Raw genomic sequence first — 19,900 nt, 5'->3', positions numbered from 1 at the left:
ACCTACCTATGTAATTAATAGGGCTGGGTATCGATTCAGATTTCCAAAATCGATTCGATTCGATTCAGACGGGCCCAATTCGTTTCGTTATTTGAAGGAAAAAACACTCCCAAAGTCGATACTAACTTCCCATTAGTATTTGCTAACTTTCTGTTAGCGCTAGGCTAGCAATATTTTAAAGCCGAAGCGTGTATTTGTATTAAAGATTAGTCTCTTCTTTCATCAGGGAAAAAAAAAGTATGTTTCTCTCGGTTTCCGTTCTGCAGCAATTAGCATTAGAAGAGAGCTAAGTTTCATCAGTTTTCACAAATCTATTTAAAATTCAAAGAAATTTAGCTTTTTTTCTAGATGGCCCTGGTTGATCTCCTTTGCTCTGCTGCCACCTGCTGGCCGTTTGTGTAATAACTACCATTTCTGCAACCGTTCTTTGCAGTTGAGAGGCTGCATCAAAGCCTTCCGTATGCTCTAGCATAAAAAAAAACAAACAAACATATAAATACGTCTTTGGGACACTTAAAACATTAAAAAAAAACTTATTTACACGTTATTGGGAGCAAATGAGTGACAACAGAAGCAGAATAACATACGCTACACACTTGCTAGTTGCCAACGCTACGCAAGCAAAATGGTGCATTCAGGGTACTTTCACAGCGTCGTAAACTCAGGCGTTCTTCGATAACGTTTTAAGGGGAAAATAATCGGCCGATTGTTTTGGCCGATGTTTGAAGGCCAATAATCAGCCAATTATTATAATTGACCGATTAATCGGTCGGCCCTATTTGGACAGTGACACAATTTTCATGATTTGAGCTCTGCATGCCACCACATTGGATTTAAACCGAACCAACTTCAATGGAAATTAAGTGCAGACTTTAAACTTTAATCCAAGAGGTTGAACATAAATATATGATTAATAATTTGTATTGATAAGGTAAAAAGATATTGAAAAATGTGTTAATTCAGAATATAGTGACATTTTCAGCCACTGTACAGTCGAGTCTCCATCTCATGATCACTACTTCTGCAAAATGTACTGGTTCATAAACTCATTTTGTTCCGCTTCCACTTTGGCCAGCGTCTCGTACTCGACGCGATACCGCTTAAGTTGCATCATCTTCTCGGCGATCAGAGCCGAAAGTTGCTGCAGCTGGGCCTCCCGTTGCTTCGCCACCAACTTCAGCAGGTTTCTCGTCCCGAGGGCCTTCAACTTTTCTCTCTCCGTCTCGTTTGCCAACTCATCCACCAGGTCCACGAGACCGCCAATTATCTTCAGGAACTGCGCGATCTTGTCCAAAAAATCTTTGCAGTCTTCTTTGAGCTCCGCTGTCTTTTGGCTGACGTCCGGCTCGAGCGCGCGTAGCTGGTTGAGGTCATCGAAATAACAGCCCGCCTCTGCCAATGCGTCTGTAGCCATAATCTGGACAACTGGCGTCAAAACGTAATTTCAGTTTTAGTTGGATTGAGGGAAAAAAAAAAAAAAAAAAAAAAAAAAAAAAAAGAGATGCACATTAATACTGTATCCTAACACTTTGATGTCTTAAATCAGATGTTAGTGGCGTCAAATCGCTATTAAATTCAAATAAAATACATTTTTAATGATTAACTCATTCACTGCCAGCCCAGTAAAAAAATGGATCTTTGATGTAGGGCTGCTAGATTATGGGGAAAAATAATCATCAGGATTATTTTGGCAATAGTTGAAATCACCATTATTCAAACGGTTATTTATGTTTTGGCATAAAACAAGAAAAATGTTTAAGCATTTAAAAATATTAGGACCAAATTTAAAAAAAAAATAGAAACACTATAATTAAGTTTTGGACCAAACAGAATTTATAATAATGTGTATTTATTTATGTTGGCAAAAACGTGAAAGTTGAGTGCAGCATATGCACTGTGCAGTAGGGCAATATATCTTTTTTTATTTTTGGTACAAAACAGGAAAATTTTTAAACATAAAAAAAAAATATTAAGACAAATAAAATTATTTGAAACACTATTTATGCAAGTTCCTTTTGGATGGAACAAAATTGATCAAATTAGTTATTTTAAAATAAATAAAAAAAAAGGTGCAAATGTATACATTTAAACAACTCAATAATCTTTTTACTTTGCCATTATGCTGATTTTGTAATTGTGGAGTGTAATAATTGAAATTAAAATTGAATTTCAATTAATTGCGCAGCCCTACTTTGACGTGATTAGCCGTCAATGGCACTGAGTGAGTTAATAGAGCTCACCTGCTGTAGAAGGTAGATATACCAATTAGTATCACAGATGGTCCATTTTGAGTTCTAGATTATCCTGTTTTTGTTTTTGTTTTTTTGTTTTTAAACCAGCACCCCCCCTTGAGCGAAGTGATTTTGACATAAAGGCTCAAAGCTTCAATACGGCATCATATGTTTATTTTGAAGCCTCACTGGCTGTCATCTTCACATATTCATCAGCAAACATCACTCTGTGACAAACACTTGCGCTTAGGTGACTTCAAAAGGATTTTTGACGCTGGTTGGCAATTTACCGATCACATCGTCATTGGTAACAGTTGGCTTTAACCCTTTATTTTTCATCATAACTATGCAGTTCAAAATATTTGTAGCAGATCAAAAAACGTTCAAGTAATAATTATAGTGAGTTTCTCGGGAGAATTAAGGGAATAAATTTGGAATCTCTCTCTTTATTTATGTTGGCAAAAACTTAAGGTTGGAGTGCAACGTGCACTGTGCAGTAGGACGATCATGTATTTTTTTGGTACAAAACAAAAAGTTTAAATGTAAATAAATAAATAAATAAATAAAATATTTAGATAAATAAAATTCTTTGGGAAAAGTGTAATTTAAAAAAACTATTAAATTAGTTATTTTAAAACTGTGCCAAAAACGGTATAAATTTTAAACAACTCAAAAATTAGTATTAATAATCTTTTTTTTTTTTTTGCACTGATTTTGTAATTGTCGAGCGTAATAATTGAAATTACAAGACCATTGACTTAAATAGTCAAATCAGTTAAGAGTTCCATTCATCGCAATTTTTAAACATAATTACTGTTATTTTGATTACAGAAGAAGATTGAGGGAAAATAACCCTATTAAAAATGTTCCACAAAATTGAAAGAATAGATTTGAGAAATGTAGGGGTCGAATGTGTTGATGGATTATTGTAAATCAATAAGTTTCCCACAGTATGTGTTCTGGGCACAAAAAGATTTTGATCCCTCTCACACATAACCAACCAACAACCAACCCATCCCCGGTGTTCTTTATCAGCAATTTACAAGGACTAAAGAATACTATAGCTTTTAATTAGGCAAATCCAAATTTCAAATGATAAACTCCAGCAACATGATCTCCTTGCCCAGCGTCCCCGAGCACCAACACAATTAAAATTAGGGGAAAAAAGGATTAATGGATTATTTCAAGACACAAAATCAGCTTGGGTGCATTGGGAGTTCATCTTGAATCCATTTTCACGCCCTTTTGTCCAGCACAGAGGGTGCGTGCGTGCGAGTTTGTGCGCGTAACCTGAAGTATCAACTGTCGATGTTCATGGTATGACATCTTGTTCAATTTTGTTTTGTATAAAGATAACTGTTAAGTAATACACAGACGTTAAAAAAAATCACATGAACTTGACTCTTTTACTGCCACGTTATCAAAAAACAATCCCCAATGCCAGCGGATTTCGAGCATTTTAACTCATTTTTCGAAGCACACAGAATATTGTGTTCTTTTTGCTACATCAACAACATAGGTACCACATGAAAGATCGCATTCCATTTTTTCATGAGGAAAAAAAAAAGTATGTTTCTACCTTATTCCGTTCTTTAGTAATCAACATTTGAAAATAGGTCATTTGAGTGACATTGAGCGAAAATTGAAAAGAAAAGATACATTTTCTCCACAACAGTGACTTTGATACTAATATTTTTTTGTTTAGTGACGCTCCGTCAAATTAGGTTTAATGTTACAAAGGCTTCGATCATTCACGTCAGCCTTGAAATCGTTCTATTTCATCAGATTGCGTCATGCTTCGTTGTAATTCGCAGCTCTAGTTAGGGCCCGAGCAGCTACCGCTTCCATCTGCTGGCCATAGTTAGTGGGTGTTTTTGATTTCACAACTCATTGACCCGGCTGCACTGCACTTGGATGGTGCACTGACCTCTGATATATTAAAAAAAAAAAAAAAGAAGAAGAAGAAAGTAGTAGTAGTTGACGTCACTTAACGTTTATGGCAGTATACACCGCGATTTTACTCAACGTTATTAAACGTTTTTGGCAGTCAAAGAGTTAAAAGGATTAAATTAACTTCTGTGATTGAAGATTACGGTGTAGGATGTAGCTTCGAGCACATATGTCAATATTAGCTGTAACATTTTTCTAAATATGCAAAAGCACACATAAATTATTTGTACAATTTCTAGGACTAAACACAACTTCTCTTCATAACATTATGTGGCCCTTGCGTCCTTCGGATTTTCTGTATGTGGCCCTCAAACGAAAAAGTTTGGACAACCCTGTTCCAACCAAATGAAGCATTTTGAGTGTCGAACAAGATTGTCTGACCTTCTGGCTTATATAACATGGCGATGAACGATGACCCCCTCGGACAAAGAACTCAGTGTGACACAGCAAGGCTCAGGACCGCTGCTTAAACTATAATGTATTTAATCTGTGCGCTGAGGACAGAACAGCAAAAAAGATCCCACAGCCTCCTCAAAATAGCGAAATCGATATATACGTAATGAGGAGCGGCCATGCTGAGACATGATGAGGGAAAGAGCATATTCCAAAGCGACGGTACGAACGACATTCCTCCTTCATATGACCTTGCCGTTATTTTGAAGCTGTCCCTGCTTCCTATTCCCTAGTGAGTTATATCTCCCATTATGACAGGGCGAGGTCCATATTCATACAAAAGGTCTTCCGATATGACAGCAGTCGTGTCCTCCTCTTCTTGCTCGTGCACCTTCACCTTAGCACCGCCCACTTACACCATCAATCTCCAAGTAAAACGCACCAAATGTGGTTTGAACTATGACCACCAGTGTGTCTTGCACATTAAATATATTCTTTTTTTTTTTTTTTTATTCTTGGTTTTTACTCATTTCTAAAATGTTTTAAAACACCAAGGAAACTGCCCCACTGTACTCGCGTTTATTTATCCATCCATCCATTTTATTGACCGCTTATTGCTCACAAGGGGTGCTGGAGCCTATCTCACCTGGCTTTGGGCTAGGGACAATTCGGAGCGTCCAATTAACCTGCCATGCATGTCTTTGGAATGTGGGAGGGGGCCGGCGTACCGGAGTACCGGGAGAAGACCCACGCAGGCACGGGGAGAACATGCAAACCAGGAAGGGCGGAGCCTGGACTAGAACCCGAATCCTTAGAACTGGGAGGCAGACGTCAGCCACCGTGCCCCCCTATTATTATTATTATTATTATTATTATTATTATCATTATCATTATCATTATCATTATTATTATTATTATTATTATTTCCAATTATAGACCATTTTAAGTCTTCAAAGATCCTAACATATGGGGATGAGATGCGATTGGTCGTTGCCTGAGCCCTGAGCAACTGTGATGTCATCTTCAGTCGACAGCAAGTGGCAAAATGGCCGCCCCCTGAGATAGATAAAAACGCCTGAATTTGCTTCCTAACTCATATTCCACACAATGTAATATTAATCAGAATGTCATATTTAGACTAGTGAGGTCACATATTATTTTTAAGACATGTTTAAGGTTGACTTCCTCTTTAATTCATAATATACTGTGCCTGTGAAATTATGTCGATGAAATAAGCAAATTGTCTTACTTCTTGGTGCATAATAATGGCCCCATTGTCAATTCATAATATGGGTGCTTTGACTGCCATGAGAACTAATTCGAATTCCTATTCATAATACAAATTGCAGTTGTTTTCTTAACTCTTTTACTGCCACACGTTAGGAAAAACAAAAACAAAAAAAAACAGTGCCATTTTGCTGATTAAGAGCATTCATCAGATTCTGTCACATTTCATTTTAATTCCATACACCAACAGCCCATTGAAAAGAGACACAATGCTGCCATCTGCTGGCCATAGTTAGGTGGTGTTTTTGATTCCGCAACCCATTGACCAGGCCGCGCTGCACTTAGACGTTGCTCCGTCCATTTAAGAAAAGAAAAAAAAAAAAAGAACGTAGATGACGTCATTTCACGTTTATGGCAGCATACATCGTGACTTTACTAATCGTTATTAAACGTTTTTGGCAGTCAAAGAGTTAAATGTTTTCTGTTCTCCATTTGCCTTTTTGACATTTTTGAGGCTTGTTGATATGAGAAAATGGAGTTTTCAGTATCGTTCTTCCAATTATGATTTTGGTCTCTAACGTTTGACTTGTGGTTTGAGGACTTGAGGATACAGATTGATATAGTGATAGTAATAGGATTTTTAAAATGTCTTTTCCACCCACACAGTATTTTATTTTATTTTTTTCTGTTGACCATGCTACACCCTTGTCGTGTTCTCTGGCGACAGACATAAGCTCATTTGCCCCGCAGTGAGGACTTTTAAAAGCATGCTGCATTCACATGCCAGCACCTGCTGTCAGTTAGAGCTCACATGCCACGTTGACAACATGGATTTGGGTAATGGTCCAGCAACAGCATGCAGACATAAACTGTCAGCATCCCACAGTGGGAAAGAGAATGACAACGGAAGCAGGGACTCCTGCGGACATTTTAAATTTAAACAGAGGACCAACCAAGAACCATTTAGTGATTGTGTACGTTGGACAGAAGGCAGACGTTGACCGGGAGAATTCCAGATTAATGTGGCAGGTGGATCTGAATCCGATCCCAGCGAACTTGGGGACAAGAGGCAGCGTCCACATTTTGATATTGATATTTGTTTGCCAGAGTCAGACTGAAATTTTAACCGTAAGTGGGCGTGGTTTAACCGGAGGTGGGCGTGGCTTAACAAAAATGGGTGAGGCTTCCATCATTGCATTACTGTATTTTTTTTTTTTTAGTATGAAATTGGAAAAAAAAATGTAGATAGAAATTGATATGGACTGATCAAAAGTTATTATATATATAGTTTATATTTTTATTTATTTTGAAAACGATTGACAAAAATGCCAATATAAAGATTCAAATCAATGCTTTTGAACACAAAAGAACTATTTTTCAAAAAATTTCTTATAAACTCAGAAAATGTATGTACATGAATAAATATAAATCACAACAGGAAGGGAACTATCTAGAACATTTTTAATGACTCAGAACAGGAACCTTTCTAAGTGTATGAATAAATATTTACAGAACTGTTTTTGATCACTGTAGAAAAGAAACTATTTACAAAACAAAGTGTTTTTATAAACTGGAAAAAAATTCATTCAAATCTCTTGTCAAATACTCAATTATTTTTCATACATTACATTATTTGTACTACAGCCGTTGTATGTAGAGTCAGTGTACTTGACGACAAATTGTATGGACATTTAATAATAACACAAACGCTGTTTTTTTGGGGGTTTTTTTCCCCCTCTACTGAACTGTGAAGTGCAGCAATTTCTTTTTACTGGGGACTGGTGGCTCATGATCAGCTCTGAAGATGGTGACTCGGCAATGATACATGGGCTTTCCCATCTTCACCTTGGGGGTCTCCTTTTCCGCTCCATAACGTTACACCACATAGCCACAAAATGGGAAATGCTTTTTCACAGTGTGGGGAAAGAAAGAGAATGTGGATTTACTGGAGTTTCAAGGTAGAGCTGAATTGCATTCCGACAATGGTACCACGTTTTTTTTTTTAGAGATAATATGGTCACATGTTCTCTAAATGGCATACGTACATATGCTGTGCATAAATATAGTACTTTTATGACGCTGTGGCTGAGCGAAGGGTTTAGGCCTGAAGCTGGAAGTTGGAAATGGCAAAACTGTTTTATCCAGGCTTGCTGGCAGGATTTGAAAATCATAAAGAATTCCTGTACCTCATGCTGTATTTTAAATCAAAATATGGACAAGTACTAAACTTATTCGCCAGGGCAGACGTCAGTCTGTAACCATGTTAATCAAAAGCTAAACAATTGTTTGGTTGTGATTTGGTTGAGTACGTAAGTACACGTTTGCCGTCATGATTCGATCGACAGCCTTACCTGAGTCAATAATCACTTCTAGTACTTTTGATATTTCAAATTTCATTTAACACAATGATAAAACATTGTAAACAAAAACACAGATTTCTTGATGTCGAACTGCTTCATTATAGCGCCAACTACTGCTGAGGAGGACTTACTACAACATAGTTTTTTTTTTTTTTTTTTTTTTTTTTTTTTTTTTAACCTTTCATCTTTTAAGTATTGGTGGCTTTTATAGTATGCATCTGGCACGTAAAAATGATCGTAAAATTCCTACCCACCATTGCCGATCAGCCCGGGTTACGTTATGTCCTAAAAAGAAAATTCCCCTCTCTATCTCTATCTCTATCTCCTCTCTCCTCTCCTCGTGATCAGCAAAGTGACGTGCACCGTGCCACATGCACTGCTGTCATGATCCCGGGATCGAGGTTGCGGCAGGTTAATACATGCTTTCCAAAAACGTTATTTCCGTCACGCAAAGTCGGTGTGGCTATTTGCGCTGGCGCAATTACCTAATTACCTAATTTACATACGCGCAAATAACACCGGCGCACCGTGGCACATTCTGGTCAGCAGCAGACTTAGTGACGGCTTTCCCCGTCTGCGCGTGTTTAGTGAATTAGGCGCTCCCAGATTGCTCCATTTTTACCGGTTCGCGCGGTGCAAAGGCGACGCAAACCTTTAGTGAATAGGCCTCTATATGTCTTGAACTCATAGTAGATTAAAATAAGATGGAAGTTGATCGCCTCATAGACCACAGATTACAACGGCACTTTCAGAAAATAAACTCATCAATTATGACAATGATTTAATTATGAACGAAGAAAGAGGACAGTGGGAGTTTGGCTACCACAAAACAAATTGAAGCTCTCAGCTGACACTTTGATTACTGTTACTCAATGGAAGCCTGTTAGATTGTGTATGTTATCTTCCTTCAGCCATTCGTTTTCACCAGCCAGTTAAGCTCATTGCTCATCACGCACAGTGATGCTAGACGTGTATTGAGGCGGCATTAGAGAGAAGCAATTTACAGAATTTGTAAGTGTGAGTGTGGAATGCTGGACATCATTTCAGGTTGGTTTTTATGAATGAACAACCTACAATCTCTCATAACAGTTAATATTGAGGCACTTACATGCTAATGTCAGCACACATTATTAAGCTCCTCCACATATTGACTCGCCTCACAAGCATATTACGTGGCACGTGCGCCTCCGTCTGACCATTTTAAACATATAAGGGCCAAAACATGCCATGTGAAAATTAAGCTGCACTGTTCTCTTCTGTTATATTCATAAAAATCTCTCAAAAAAAATAACCATAAATGTTAATTGAAGCAATGTTGTTTTTAATTTACTTCTTTGCACTTCACTATATTCCTTAAAAAGTTGTACAACAACATATTTTGATATGGACTTTTTAAATTAATTTTATTGCTTGTGTTAATTATGCAAAATAGGCATTTTTATGATCATAGAAATATGCCATTAAATTTTCAGGAAATGCTATATCGGAGATTTAACTTTATTTCAAAATATTTGTCATTGGTTGAATAGAAATTCCATGCATCAAAATTAATAGTGGTACTGGTTACTTGGTATCGATAGCAGTATTTTTTGTTTGGCTATTTTGAACGTTCCCAATGCAACCACAACAATAAAACAACTTGTCAATGTGTACTCAAAAGGAAAATCAAATGTTTGACTAAATTATTTTATTTAGATTCAAAATTAAATTGTAAACACATTGTGAATGCTTAAAATATTGTAATAAATATCTTAATTTCATCAAATTTTTTTCTTCCTGCTACATTTTTGCCGTTTACCTTGTATTCCCTCCATCCCTCCTGGTCAGTCGTTTCTTCTTTGCTCCAAAGTCACAAGAGATAAAACCCCAAATAATGACCCACCATCTGTCCTTCTCATTAAAGTAGAACATATGTTAATGTACCCAATCTGCAGCTCTCCTGTGTTCCTGCTAAGTCAAGGACAAAATTGAATTTCTCCAGTAGATTGCATGTCTCATATGCTTTACACTTTAACAATATATATATATCTTTTTTACATTTTAATATCCTTTTTTTCCCCATTAGTAGCAAGTTTAGCTCCAGCATGGAAGCCTGACATAAAATAGTTTTAAACTGTCACTGTCACACTGTCATTTTTATTATTTATTTCAGTTAACTGACGAATCAGATTTTTTTTTTTTAAATACATTATTTCAAATGGGTGCTAGTGCACAAACATACAGTAAATTAATTATTATTCAGCTACTGCTTTTGTCTGTAATGTGAGGAAAATAGGCAAAAAAATGTTCATCATTGTTTTCCAAAGTAAAATCGTTTTTATTTTGGTTCATAAAATATCAGTCCGCTTTCATGGAGGACTACAGAAATCGGAGAAAACGTACTGCCGAGGAGCTAAAATGTTGAGCAGTTGGCCCGTATCCCACTGAGCGAACGTTTTGTGACGCTGGCGAACAACATTTCCGAAACATTTCTGTAAAATAGTTTTAATGGTTCTCAAAACAGTTTTCATGTTTTTTTTTTTTCTTGTTGCAATTTTGAACATGTTCAAAATTTTCTGGTGACAAGAAAAATCATGATGTCATAATTCCATTATTTAAACATGTCAAATTATAGAAATTTCTCTTTCTCTCTGTGCTGTTATGTATTCAGGTAAGTGGATAACTGTTCACAGTATAATATTGCAATGGACCACTATTGTTCGTTGTTCATCCACATAAATTTTTTTGTTGACCAACAGCGATCAATTGGTCTTAAAGGGACAGTCAACCCAAAAGTCTTCATCCATCAATCATTTTTTTATTTTATTTTATTTTATTTTTTACAACTTTGTGATCCCACCTTTTCTGTATTAACTATAGTGCATGAATAGAATGGAAAATATCAAAGGTAACATTTACATGACATTCATCTCAACGTATGATTTCAACAGCAACATTTATGAAAGAAGCAAGGTTCACAGACGGGCCTTTTATTAGGGAGTTAATTGCTTCCTCACCTCCCACAGCTGCGTTTTCCTTTTTTTTTTTTAAAACAATCTCCGAGCGAGAATGTCATTTGTTGAAGAAAAACAAAGAATTACTTTTCAGGCGCAGCAAATTAATATAGCTATCTAAACATAGCGATGACATTTGTTTTCATAATTAAGTGGTGATGAATTTGAACGTGACTGGAATATTAACATCATCGCATTCAGATCATGCAGAATTCACACGAGACAATAACATACTGTCTTTATATCTCCCCGTCTTCGGATCAAAAGACGCGGTTGAGATTTAAAGCTTAGCTGGAGGAATTGTTTGGCTCAAGCTCTTTTGGGGGATTTGGAGAAGAAAAGGAAGGATTGGACAAGCAGTATCAGTTCATCAACCCCGACCCGCACAAGAAGCTGCAAATCATTGAGTGTCTTCTATGAACTGCAGCTGGGGAAGAAAAGAGGAAAGTAGTGCGCAGAACTATTGAATTTAAAAAAGAAATGTTTGCATTTTGTATTTTTTTTTCCATCATTTTAGATATCTAAATAAAACGGTGTCTATTTCTACCCTTTTCTATTTATGCTAAACAGTATACAGTGCAGTTTATGGTGTAAAATAGTAAAAAAAAAAATTTGGAAATTTTTTTTTTTCGACTTGGAACGGATTAAAATTATTTACATTAATTCTAATGGGAAAAATTGTTTTGGATTTCGAACAAATCGCTTTTAGAACAGCCTTCTGGAACGGATTATGTTCGAAAACCGAAGTTTGACTGTATTTTCCTTTTCACTTTATAGAGATTTTAAAACGGTGGCTAATCTTTAAGGAGCCATGGCAGCAGTTGTATCAGAAATGGACAAATTATTATTAAAGGAAGGGGAAGACCTTTCTATGTATAACGCCATCTTTTTTTTTTTTTTAACCTGTCTAACACCCTGAACTGGTTGCCAGTAATAATTATTTAGAATGGCAATTCATTGATCCTCGACTCTTCCAAACCATCATCACATTTATTGCTGTCATTTCTTTAACTGCGTTTGTCTTGGGAGAGTTTTGTTCACCAGTCAAGAGCTACATTAAAACTTTAGAGGAAACATTTCCTCAGAATTACCATAATACTTTTCCTGAAAAGGCAACTAAATCCTTAAAATGTCTCCACTTTAAAAGGGGATTCCCACACACTTAACTTAATGAGTGACAAGGGGAAACCGGTGACTGGGTTCCACTTCAGGGCTGAACACTCGGAAGAACGAGAGGTACTTCTGCTTAAGAGCCACTGAGAGGGAGTACTTTTGTGTGTGAAGCGTGAATGTTTATATGGGCAGTGCAAGCCAGTGAGGCAGGGATGTAACGATACCGGCAATATCGTGACATTGCAATATCCCAAAGACATATTTATACGTTTTTTTTGTTTTTTTTATGCTAAAAAACGGTTGCAGAAATGGTAGTTATTACACAAACGGCCAGCAGGTGGCAGCAGAGCAAAGGAGATCAACCAGGGCCATGTAGAAAAAAAAGCTCAATTACTTACATTTTTAAATAGATTTGTGAGCCTTTTTTCAAGTACTCGTGACGCAGACGAGTACAAGCGACCGATGGCAGAGGGGGAAGACGTTAACTCATTTGCTCCCAATAACGTATAAATACGTTTTTTTAGTGTTCTACGTGTCCCAAAGACTTATTTATACGTTTTTTTTTGTTTTTTTTTATGCTAGAGCATACAGAAGGCTTTGATGCAGCCTCTCAACTGCAAAAAACGGTTGCAGAAATGGTAGTTATTACACAAGCGACCAGCAGGTGGCAGCAGAGCAAAGGAGATCAACCAGGGCCATGTAGAAAAAAAGCTCAATTACTTACAATTTTGAATAGATTTGTGAAAACTGATGAAACTTAGCTCTCTTCTAATGCTAATTGCTGCAAAACGGAAACCGATAGAAACATACTTTATGTTTTTCCTGATGAAAGAAGAGACTTTAATCTTTCTTTTGATAGGTTCCATGCTTTTATAGCAATAGAACACAATATTCTGTGGGCCTTGCAAAATCGGTCAAAATCCAGTAAAACAGCCGGGAGCGAACGGGATTGTTTCTGTGAAAATGGCTGGGAGCCAAAGAGTTAAAAAAAAAAAAAAAAAATGTACTTGGACACACAGGCAAACAAAAAAAGTCTGACTAAATCTAAAGGCGGTTGGTTTTGAGAATTGACAGTAACAAACAATAAGTCACAGGTGACTGCTACTGTATTTTTTTTTTAAATCCCGCTAACATAACGGAAGATCGATTTGTTTCTCTATTGGATCAATGGCCGACTCTCCCTCTGCAGTTTCTCCCTCATTTATCTTCTCGACTTTGATTGCTTCGTTGGAGCGGAGTGGATGACGCCTGACTGCGAATGTTGCAGCTCAGCAGTTTCAGCTCTCATCCGTCTCTGTTGGATTCTGTTGGTTATCCTTTTATCGGGGCGAAGATGACATTATTTAACAGTTTAAACTTGAAGTTTGAGTGCAGGATGAACACAAAATGAAAATTTCAAGCGTTTAAAAAAACAACTAAAAATATTAAGACAAATAAAATTCTATATAATTCTGCAAGTTATTTTGGATGAAACAAAATGTATTAAATTAATTAAAAAAAAAAAAGAAGGTTCAAATGTATGCATTTAAACAACTAAAAAAAAAAAAAGTATTTATTTATTTTTTATTTTTTATTTTTTTTTTTTTTTAACGATTATGCTGATTTTGTAATTGTGGAGTGTAATAACTGAAATTGTAACTGAATTTCAATTAATTGCACAATGAATAAAATTAGTATTTCCAGGAAGAGATTAATAGATTTCAACGTTTAAGGGGCTGCTCAGTTTTACTCTGGATAAGGGAAACATTTTGATTTCATTTTATTTAATTTATTTTTTTGTCAGTTGGAACATCTCTGTGTCGATTTCCTTCCTGCTTGTGTGGGTGGTCTCTGGCTTCCTCCCACATCCCCAAAACATGCATGAGACATTATGTAATAGCAGCGCATTTTGTGATGCAAGAAATGCTCAGCTCATTATGTGAGAGTACCACATTTTTTTGTCATTAAATTATTCATTGCAATATGAAATCAACTTTGCCACAATTTATAGGGTGTTACATTTTGCAGATATTAATTATTTTTTTTAAATTATATATATATATATATATATATATATATATTAGGGGTGTGAATTGCCTAGTGCCTGGCGATTTGATTCGTATCGCGATTGAATTCGATACCGATTAATCCCGATACGAATTTATAAGTCATTTGTTGCAATTTTTTATTTTATTTTATTATTTTTTTTACTAAAATTTAGAAACTACTATTCAGTGACTATTCAGTCCATGTACACTGCAAGATTTGTATGAAAACGTATGTTATGAACCAGATTATGAAAGCACGTTACAGGCCTCAAATGTGGATGTAAAAATATAGTTGAACTCGTTATATTATTCTCAGTGTGTAATAAACAGTGGGAGAGCAGCTTCTCCTGTCACTTTTGTTCCTTTTTTTTTTGTTTTTTTTTGTTTATATCCATCCATATCCATCTCAGCCTTATCCCCTGGTAGTCCCTTGGATTATTAAAAGCAGCGAGTTCACCGTACGGCAACCTAGTTTGATGTTATTCCAACTATATAAATATACACCAAAATAAACATTGCCTTTTTTTTTCTTTTTTTTTTTAACTGTGCATCCATCCAAGCTTGGAAAGGAACCTCTGATTCTTTCATCCATTTTTTCCCCCCAAATATAAAGAAAAGTCACCTTCAATTGTGTACGAAATTTTTCCAAAAAAAAAAAAAGTAGTAATAATAATAATAATTTCCCCCACACTGCAAAATGATTTTATAACAGGATTCTGGGTTAGTCCTGTCAGGTTCAAGCTAAATTATGGAGACATTTATATGTACTGGGACTGTGGTAAATTATTTATTTTTACCAGGCTTTGACTGGGCTTCCATTTAGCTCGGAGTGCTGAGCCAATAACTGTAAGTCTGAGCTTGCAGATTTGAATATGTTACCATGACAGTGATAACATGACAATAACATAACCATTGCAGGGTGCATTATTATGTTTTGATTAAAAAATAGGAGGCGATTAAAATGATAAACAAAACCAAAAACTTGAGTCATTAAAACATCTTTTTTTGTTGTTTTTTTGCTCGATTTATACTGTGACAAATTGATGTGCGCCCTCGTTAGCATGTCCCGCATTCGCATGGCGGACGCTAGTAAATTTCTTTGCGCAGCTTGGAAAGAACATTGTTCTCCTCCAGGGTCATTTATTTTTAAATTCTCGCTCTCCCTTTCAGAAAACGGCACAGGGAGAGACGGGAAAAAAAGGGAGGGAGGGAGGGAGGGAGCAGGCAGCCATTGGACTTGGTTAAAAGCATAATCCCGGTCACGCTGCATCAGCAGCAAAAGCGAGTGAGGGAATGCCTGAACTGGGAAACCCCTTTGCAGATGAGAGCGTGCATGCGTACTGCAGATATTGGCCAGGCGTGGGGGGGAGTTGCAAGACGACAAATGGTCCGTATTCTCTGGTTAGAATGAGACCGCTGCAAATTGAAAAACATGACCAAAATATGAGTGGATAACAAAAGAGCTTTTTGAAGGAAGAGCGTTGTGTTTCGAATAAACACTTAGATTATAACTGTATGTTGCAGTTAACTCATTTACTCCCAATAACGTATAAATACGTTTTTTAATGTTCTAAGTGTCCCAAAGACGTATTTATGTTTTTTTTTTAAGATGCTTTAAAAAAAAAAAAATAAAATAAAAATAAAAAAATGAAACTACATTTTAGGTTGACAAAACTAACTAAAACTATAATTATAGCAAACATGTCCTTCGTTTTAGTCTTTGGTAATTAATTTAATGCATGAGCCTTTGGGGATGATTTTAAATGTGACTTTTAGTAGATTTATTTTGATATAAACTGGAATAATGACGTCGCACCCATGGTGTTTTTTTTAATGTTGCGCACGAGTAATACACATTTAAAAAAAACAAAAACTAATACTAGTAAACAGCTAAACAATGCTTGTTTCTTATTAACCCCCCTGCATAGTACCCATGTTTTAGATTTGGAATATTTTGTTTTCAGGGTATAATTGTTGAATTGTTGGTGGAATAATTGTTGGTTTGGTTGGTTGGTTGGTGAATAATTGGTTTTTCAGGTGTACATATCTTTATTTATTATCTTTTTTGTCCAAATGGCACAATTCAGATATGCATTATAGCAGTCAGTGTGTAAAAAAAAACGCGTGGAAACAAATATCCTGAGATCAAAATCAGTTCTTACAAATGTAGAAAAAAAACAACAACCCTGATACATATCAGATATATGCCAATGTGATGATTGACCAAGCGCTGTTTTATTAGCTTCGAAACATGTCAAAGTCACCGCAGGAAATCATGTGGCAAGGAGCCTGCGATCGTTTTGTCTTTCTTCTCGTTCTATTTCAGGGATTCGAGGCACGTCTCTTGTGATCCATTTTTATCCTTTGTAACTTTGTCATCTTCGCACAGCTATTTTTACGACCACTCTCAGCGCGCAGACTCGCAAGCTGATGCAAACATAGTTTGACAGTAAGTCGAGATAAAACTGTGGGAATTGTTTTTAATGTAGCCTCAATCATTTTCACGACCACCATTTACTCTGCGATTTGGCAAATGGCCGCCATCAAAAAGTTGTCTGATTAACATAGTGGTGTCCAACCTACGGCCCGGGGGCCATTTGCGGCCCGCCGTCCATTTTTTTAATGGCCCGCGACATATGCTAAAAATGGCATTTGAGTTCAAATTAAATAAAAACAAAAATGTTTGGAGATGGTCAAAGTAAGAAGGGAAGGTGTCGAAAAACGAAGGTGCTATTAAAGGTTATTTTAGTTAACTAAAACTAACGAGAAAACTAAAATTCAAAAAAATGTCATGAACGGAATAAAACTTTAAAAAAAAAAAATTATCTCTTCTTAGCTTTTGCTAGCTTCTACCGCTAGCTGCTCTTGTTAGCCACTCCAGCTGTTTCATGCTAGCCGCTCGTTAGCTACTCCGAGCGAGATCGGGGCGAACACGCCACAGTTGGTGGTGGGTGACATCCTGCTTGTTTTTTGTTTTTTTCACACACTCATACAAACACGCACACAAACAAACATGGTCTCCCAGGTGGGGAAGCGAACCCACTGCAACATGTATTTCATGTTTAAACTGACAGCCATTAAATTGCCACTCAAGGTCATTTAGGTCCCAGTTTGCCTCAGATGAAGGAAATAATCCGACTTGACACCAAAAAAAAAAAGTGGTTGTTGTTGAATTGAATAATAAAAACTAAGTAATGTAGAAAAAAAACAACACATTCATGAAGCAGCCTTTGGAACCAAAACACAAAAACAATGGCCACAAAAAGATTCTCGAAAATGGAATCAAGCTTATTATGTTTGGTGTTTCTCTTTTTAAACGGAAGTCACTCGAGTGTAAAATGGTTTTATAATGAGGTGTTTGCACCCATGCATGTGGGTGCTGTGTTTGTGCGTACCTATGAATTGAAAAGTGTGTGCAGTCAGCAGAGTGGGTGGTAGTGCTTGTAAAAACTGCATGTTGAATAATTGATGATGTACATAAAGCATGGATGTGAGAGAACAGCAAAAGAGAGATGTGAATTGAGAAAAACAAACGGTAAAAGGATTCTAAACCTAGCTTAAAAAAAACATATTTTTTTAAACACCCTTAACTGAGTACTCTACGGAGCCCCTCTGGTGTCGGGGTCTGATTTTTTTTTTTTTTTTTTTTTTTTTCTTGGCTGCTTATTCCTCACAAGGGTCACAGGGGGTGCTGGAGCCTATCTCAGCTGGCCTTGGGAAGTAGGCGGGGTACACCCGGGACTGGTTGCCAGCCAAATGTAAGGCAGTATTCAATGTCTTATTTTTTTATTTTTTTTTTTTCCCCCCATATTTACAGTACACGGGCTGTAAAAGAGGATTCACTCATGCACCACTGTTCTTCACGCTCGAGTGAAGTGAGGTCCCATGACAACTGATGTCACACAACTTCTTTGTCTATTTCAGTCCCCGTTGGCATCCTTTGACATTCACCTTGAAATTAATAAACATAACATGAACTACATTGACCAGCTCAGGGTGGAGCTTGCCAACTCTCTTCTGCTTGCTTATGTTTTGTTTCTTTTTTTTTCCCATCTAAGAAACTCTGCATGCTGAAATCGAAGCTGCCAGGCTTACTGGTTTGTCTCCCTCTATTGGTCGTTTTCATGTTACTTGGACGGCTTGTGATTTTTAGTGGTCAATAAAGTAATCTGAATCTGAATCCAAGTCAGGTGGGATAGGCTCCAGCACACCCACAAACCTATAGCAAAGATAGTGATATAACATAACCTTTTTAAAATAATTGCCTATGTCATTTTTTTATTTCTAAATCACCTCATAATACAAATGGTTCAGTTTTTGTGTTTCCTGAAAATCTTTTTTTTTTTTAAATGACTTGGGTGATTATTTTAAGACAGCGTGAATAACATAACATAACTCATTTTTTTGCATTTTTTTTATTTGCAAATATATATATTTTTTGCATTCATTTTTTTTTCTAAATCATCTCATGATGCAAATGGTTCAATGTTTTTGTTTCCTGAAAATCTTTTTTTTTTTTTTAAATGACTTGGGTGATTATTTTAAGACGGCGTCAATAACATAACATAACTCATTTTTTTGCATTTTTTTTATTTGCAAATAAATATATATATTTTTTGCATTCATTTTTTTTTCTAAATCATCTCATGATGTAAATGGTTCAATTTTTTGTGTTTTCTAAAAAAAATTTTTATTTTTTTTTAATGACTTAGGTAATTATTTTAAAAAGGCGTCAATAACATAACATAACCGTCTTAAAATAACTGCCTAACTCATTTTTTTGCATTTTTTTTTTTTTCTTTTGCCTAAATCATCTCATGATGCAAATGGTTAATTTTTTTTGTTTTCTAAAAAAATCTTTTTTTTTTTTTAAATGACTTAGATGATTATTTTAAAAAGGCATCAATAACATAACATAGCATAACAAAAAGTTTTTTTGTGCCTAAATCAGCTCATGATGCAAATGGTTCAATTTTTTTGTTTGCTGAAAAATCTTTTTTTTTTTTTTTTTTTTTAAATGACTTGGGTGATTATTTTAAGATGGCGTCAATAACATAACATAACATAACCCTCTTAAAATAATTGCCTAAGTCATTTTTTTGTGCCTAAATCAGCTCATGATGCAAATGGTTCAATTTTTTTGGTTTGCTGAAAAATCTTTAAAAAAAAAAAAAAAAATGGCTTCTGTGATTATTTTAAGAAGGCGTCAATAACGTAAAGTAACCCTCTTAAAATAATTGCCTATGTCATTTTTTTTTTTTGCCTAAATCATCTTGTGATGCAAATATTAAATTCTTTGTTTTTCCTGAAAAATATATTTAAAAAAAAAAAAAGGAAAGTTAATCTGAACATTTGGCACGCAAACGAGCTCCTATAAATGACCCCAATTCCCCGATGTGCCTTTAAAGGGACCGTTCGCCAACCTTATTGTTACCACTTTTAATGTTCCATATTGATTGGCTCCACAATTACATCAAGGTGCTCTTGGAGCGACTGTAAGCAATGAAATCGCAATCCCGCCTCGGGGTCAAGATGACATCCTGACTTCTCTTTGACAAAAGAAAAAAAAACAAAAAAACAACAATGCCTCTAAACATTGTATATCT

General features: G+C 35.9%; 2 protein-coding genes across 5 annotated transcripts in view; one reads left to right on the top strand and one right to left on the bottom strand.

Moving 5' to 3' along the window:
- The window catches only part of cnih3 (cornichon family AMPA receptor auxiliary protein 3), an 87,186-nt gene that overhangs the window by 21,464 nt on the left and 45,822 nt on the right, over positions 1-19,900 (top strand). The window lies entirely within an intron of this gene.
- On the bottom strand, positions 844-2,368 carry LOC144010590 (intraflagellar transport protein 20 homolog). Its single transcript, XM_077510976.1, has 2 exons — positions 2,241-2,368; positions 844-1,425 (listed from the first exon to the last, which is right to left on the bottom strand). Exon 2 carries the CDS (start codon positions 1,412-1,414, stop codon positions 1,016-1,018), a length of 399 nt encoding a protein of 132 aa, XP_077367102.1. The 5' UTR covers positions 1,415-1,425; positions 2,241-2,368; the 3' UTR covers positions 844-1,015.

Source organism: Festucalex cinctus, chromosome 21 (genome assembly GCF_051991245.1).
Source record: "Festucalex cinctus isolate MCC-2025b chromosome 21, RoL_Fcin_1.0, whole genome shotgun sequence".
NCBI classification, from domain to species: domain Eukaryota; kingdom Metazoa; phylum Chordata; class Actinopteri; order Syngnathiformes; family Syngnathidae; genus Festucalex; species Festucalex cinctus.
This window is presented reverse-complemented; position numbering and strand designations above follow the sequence as displayed.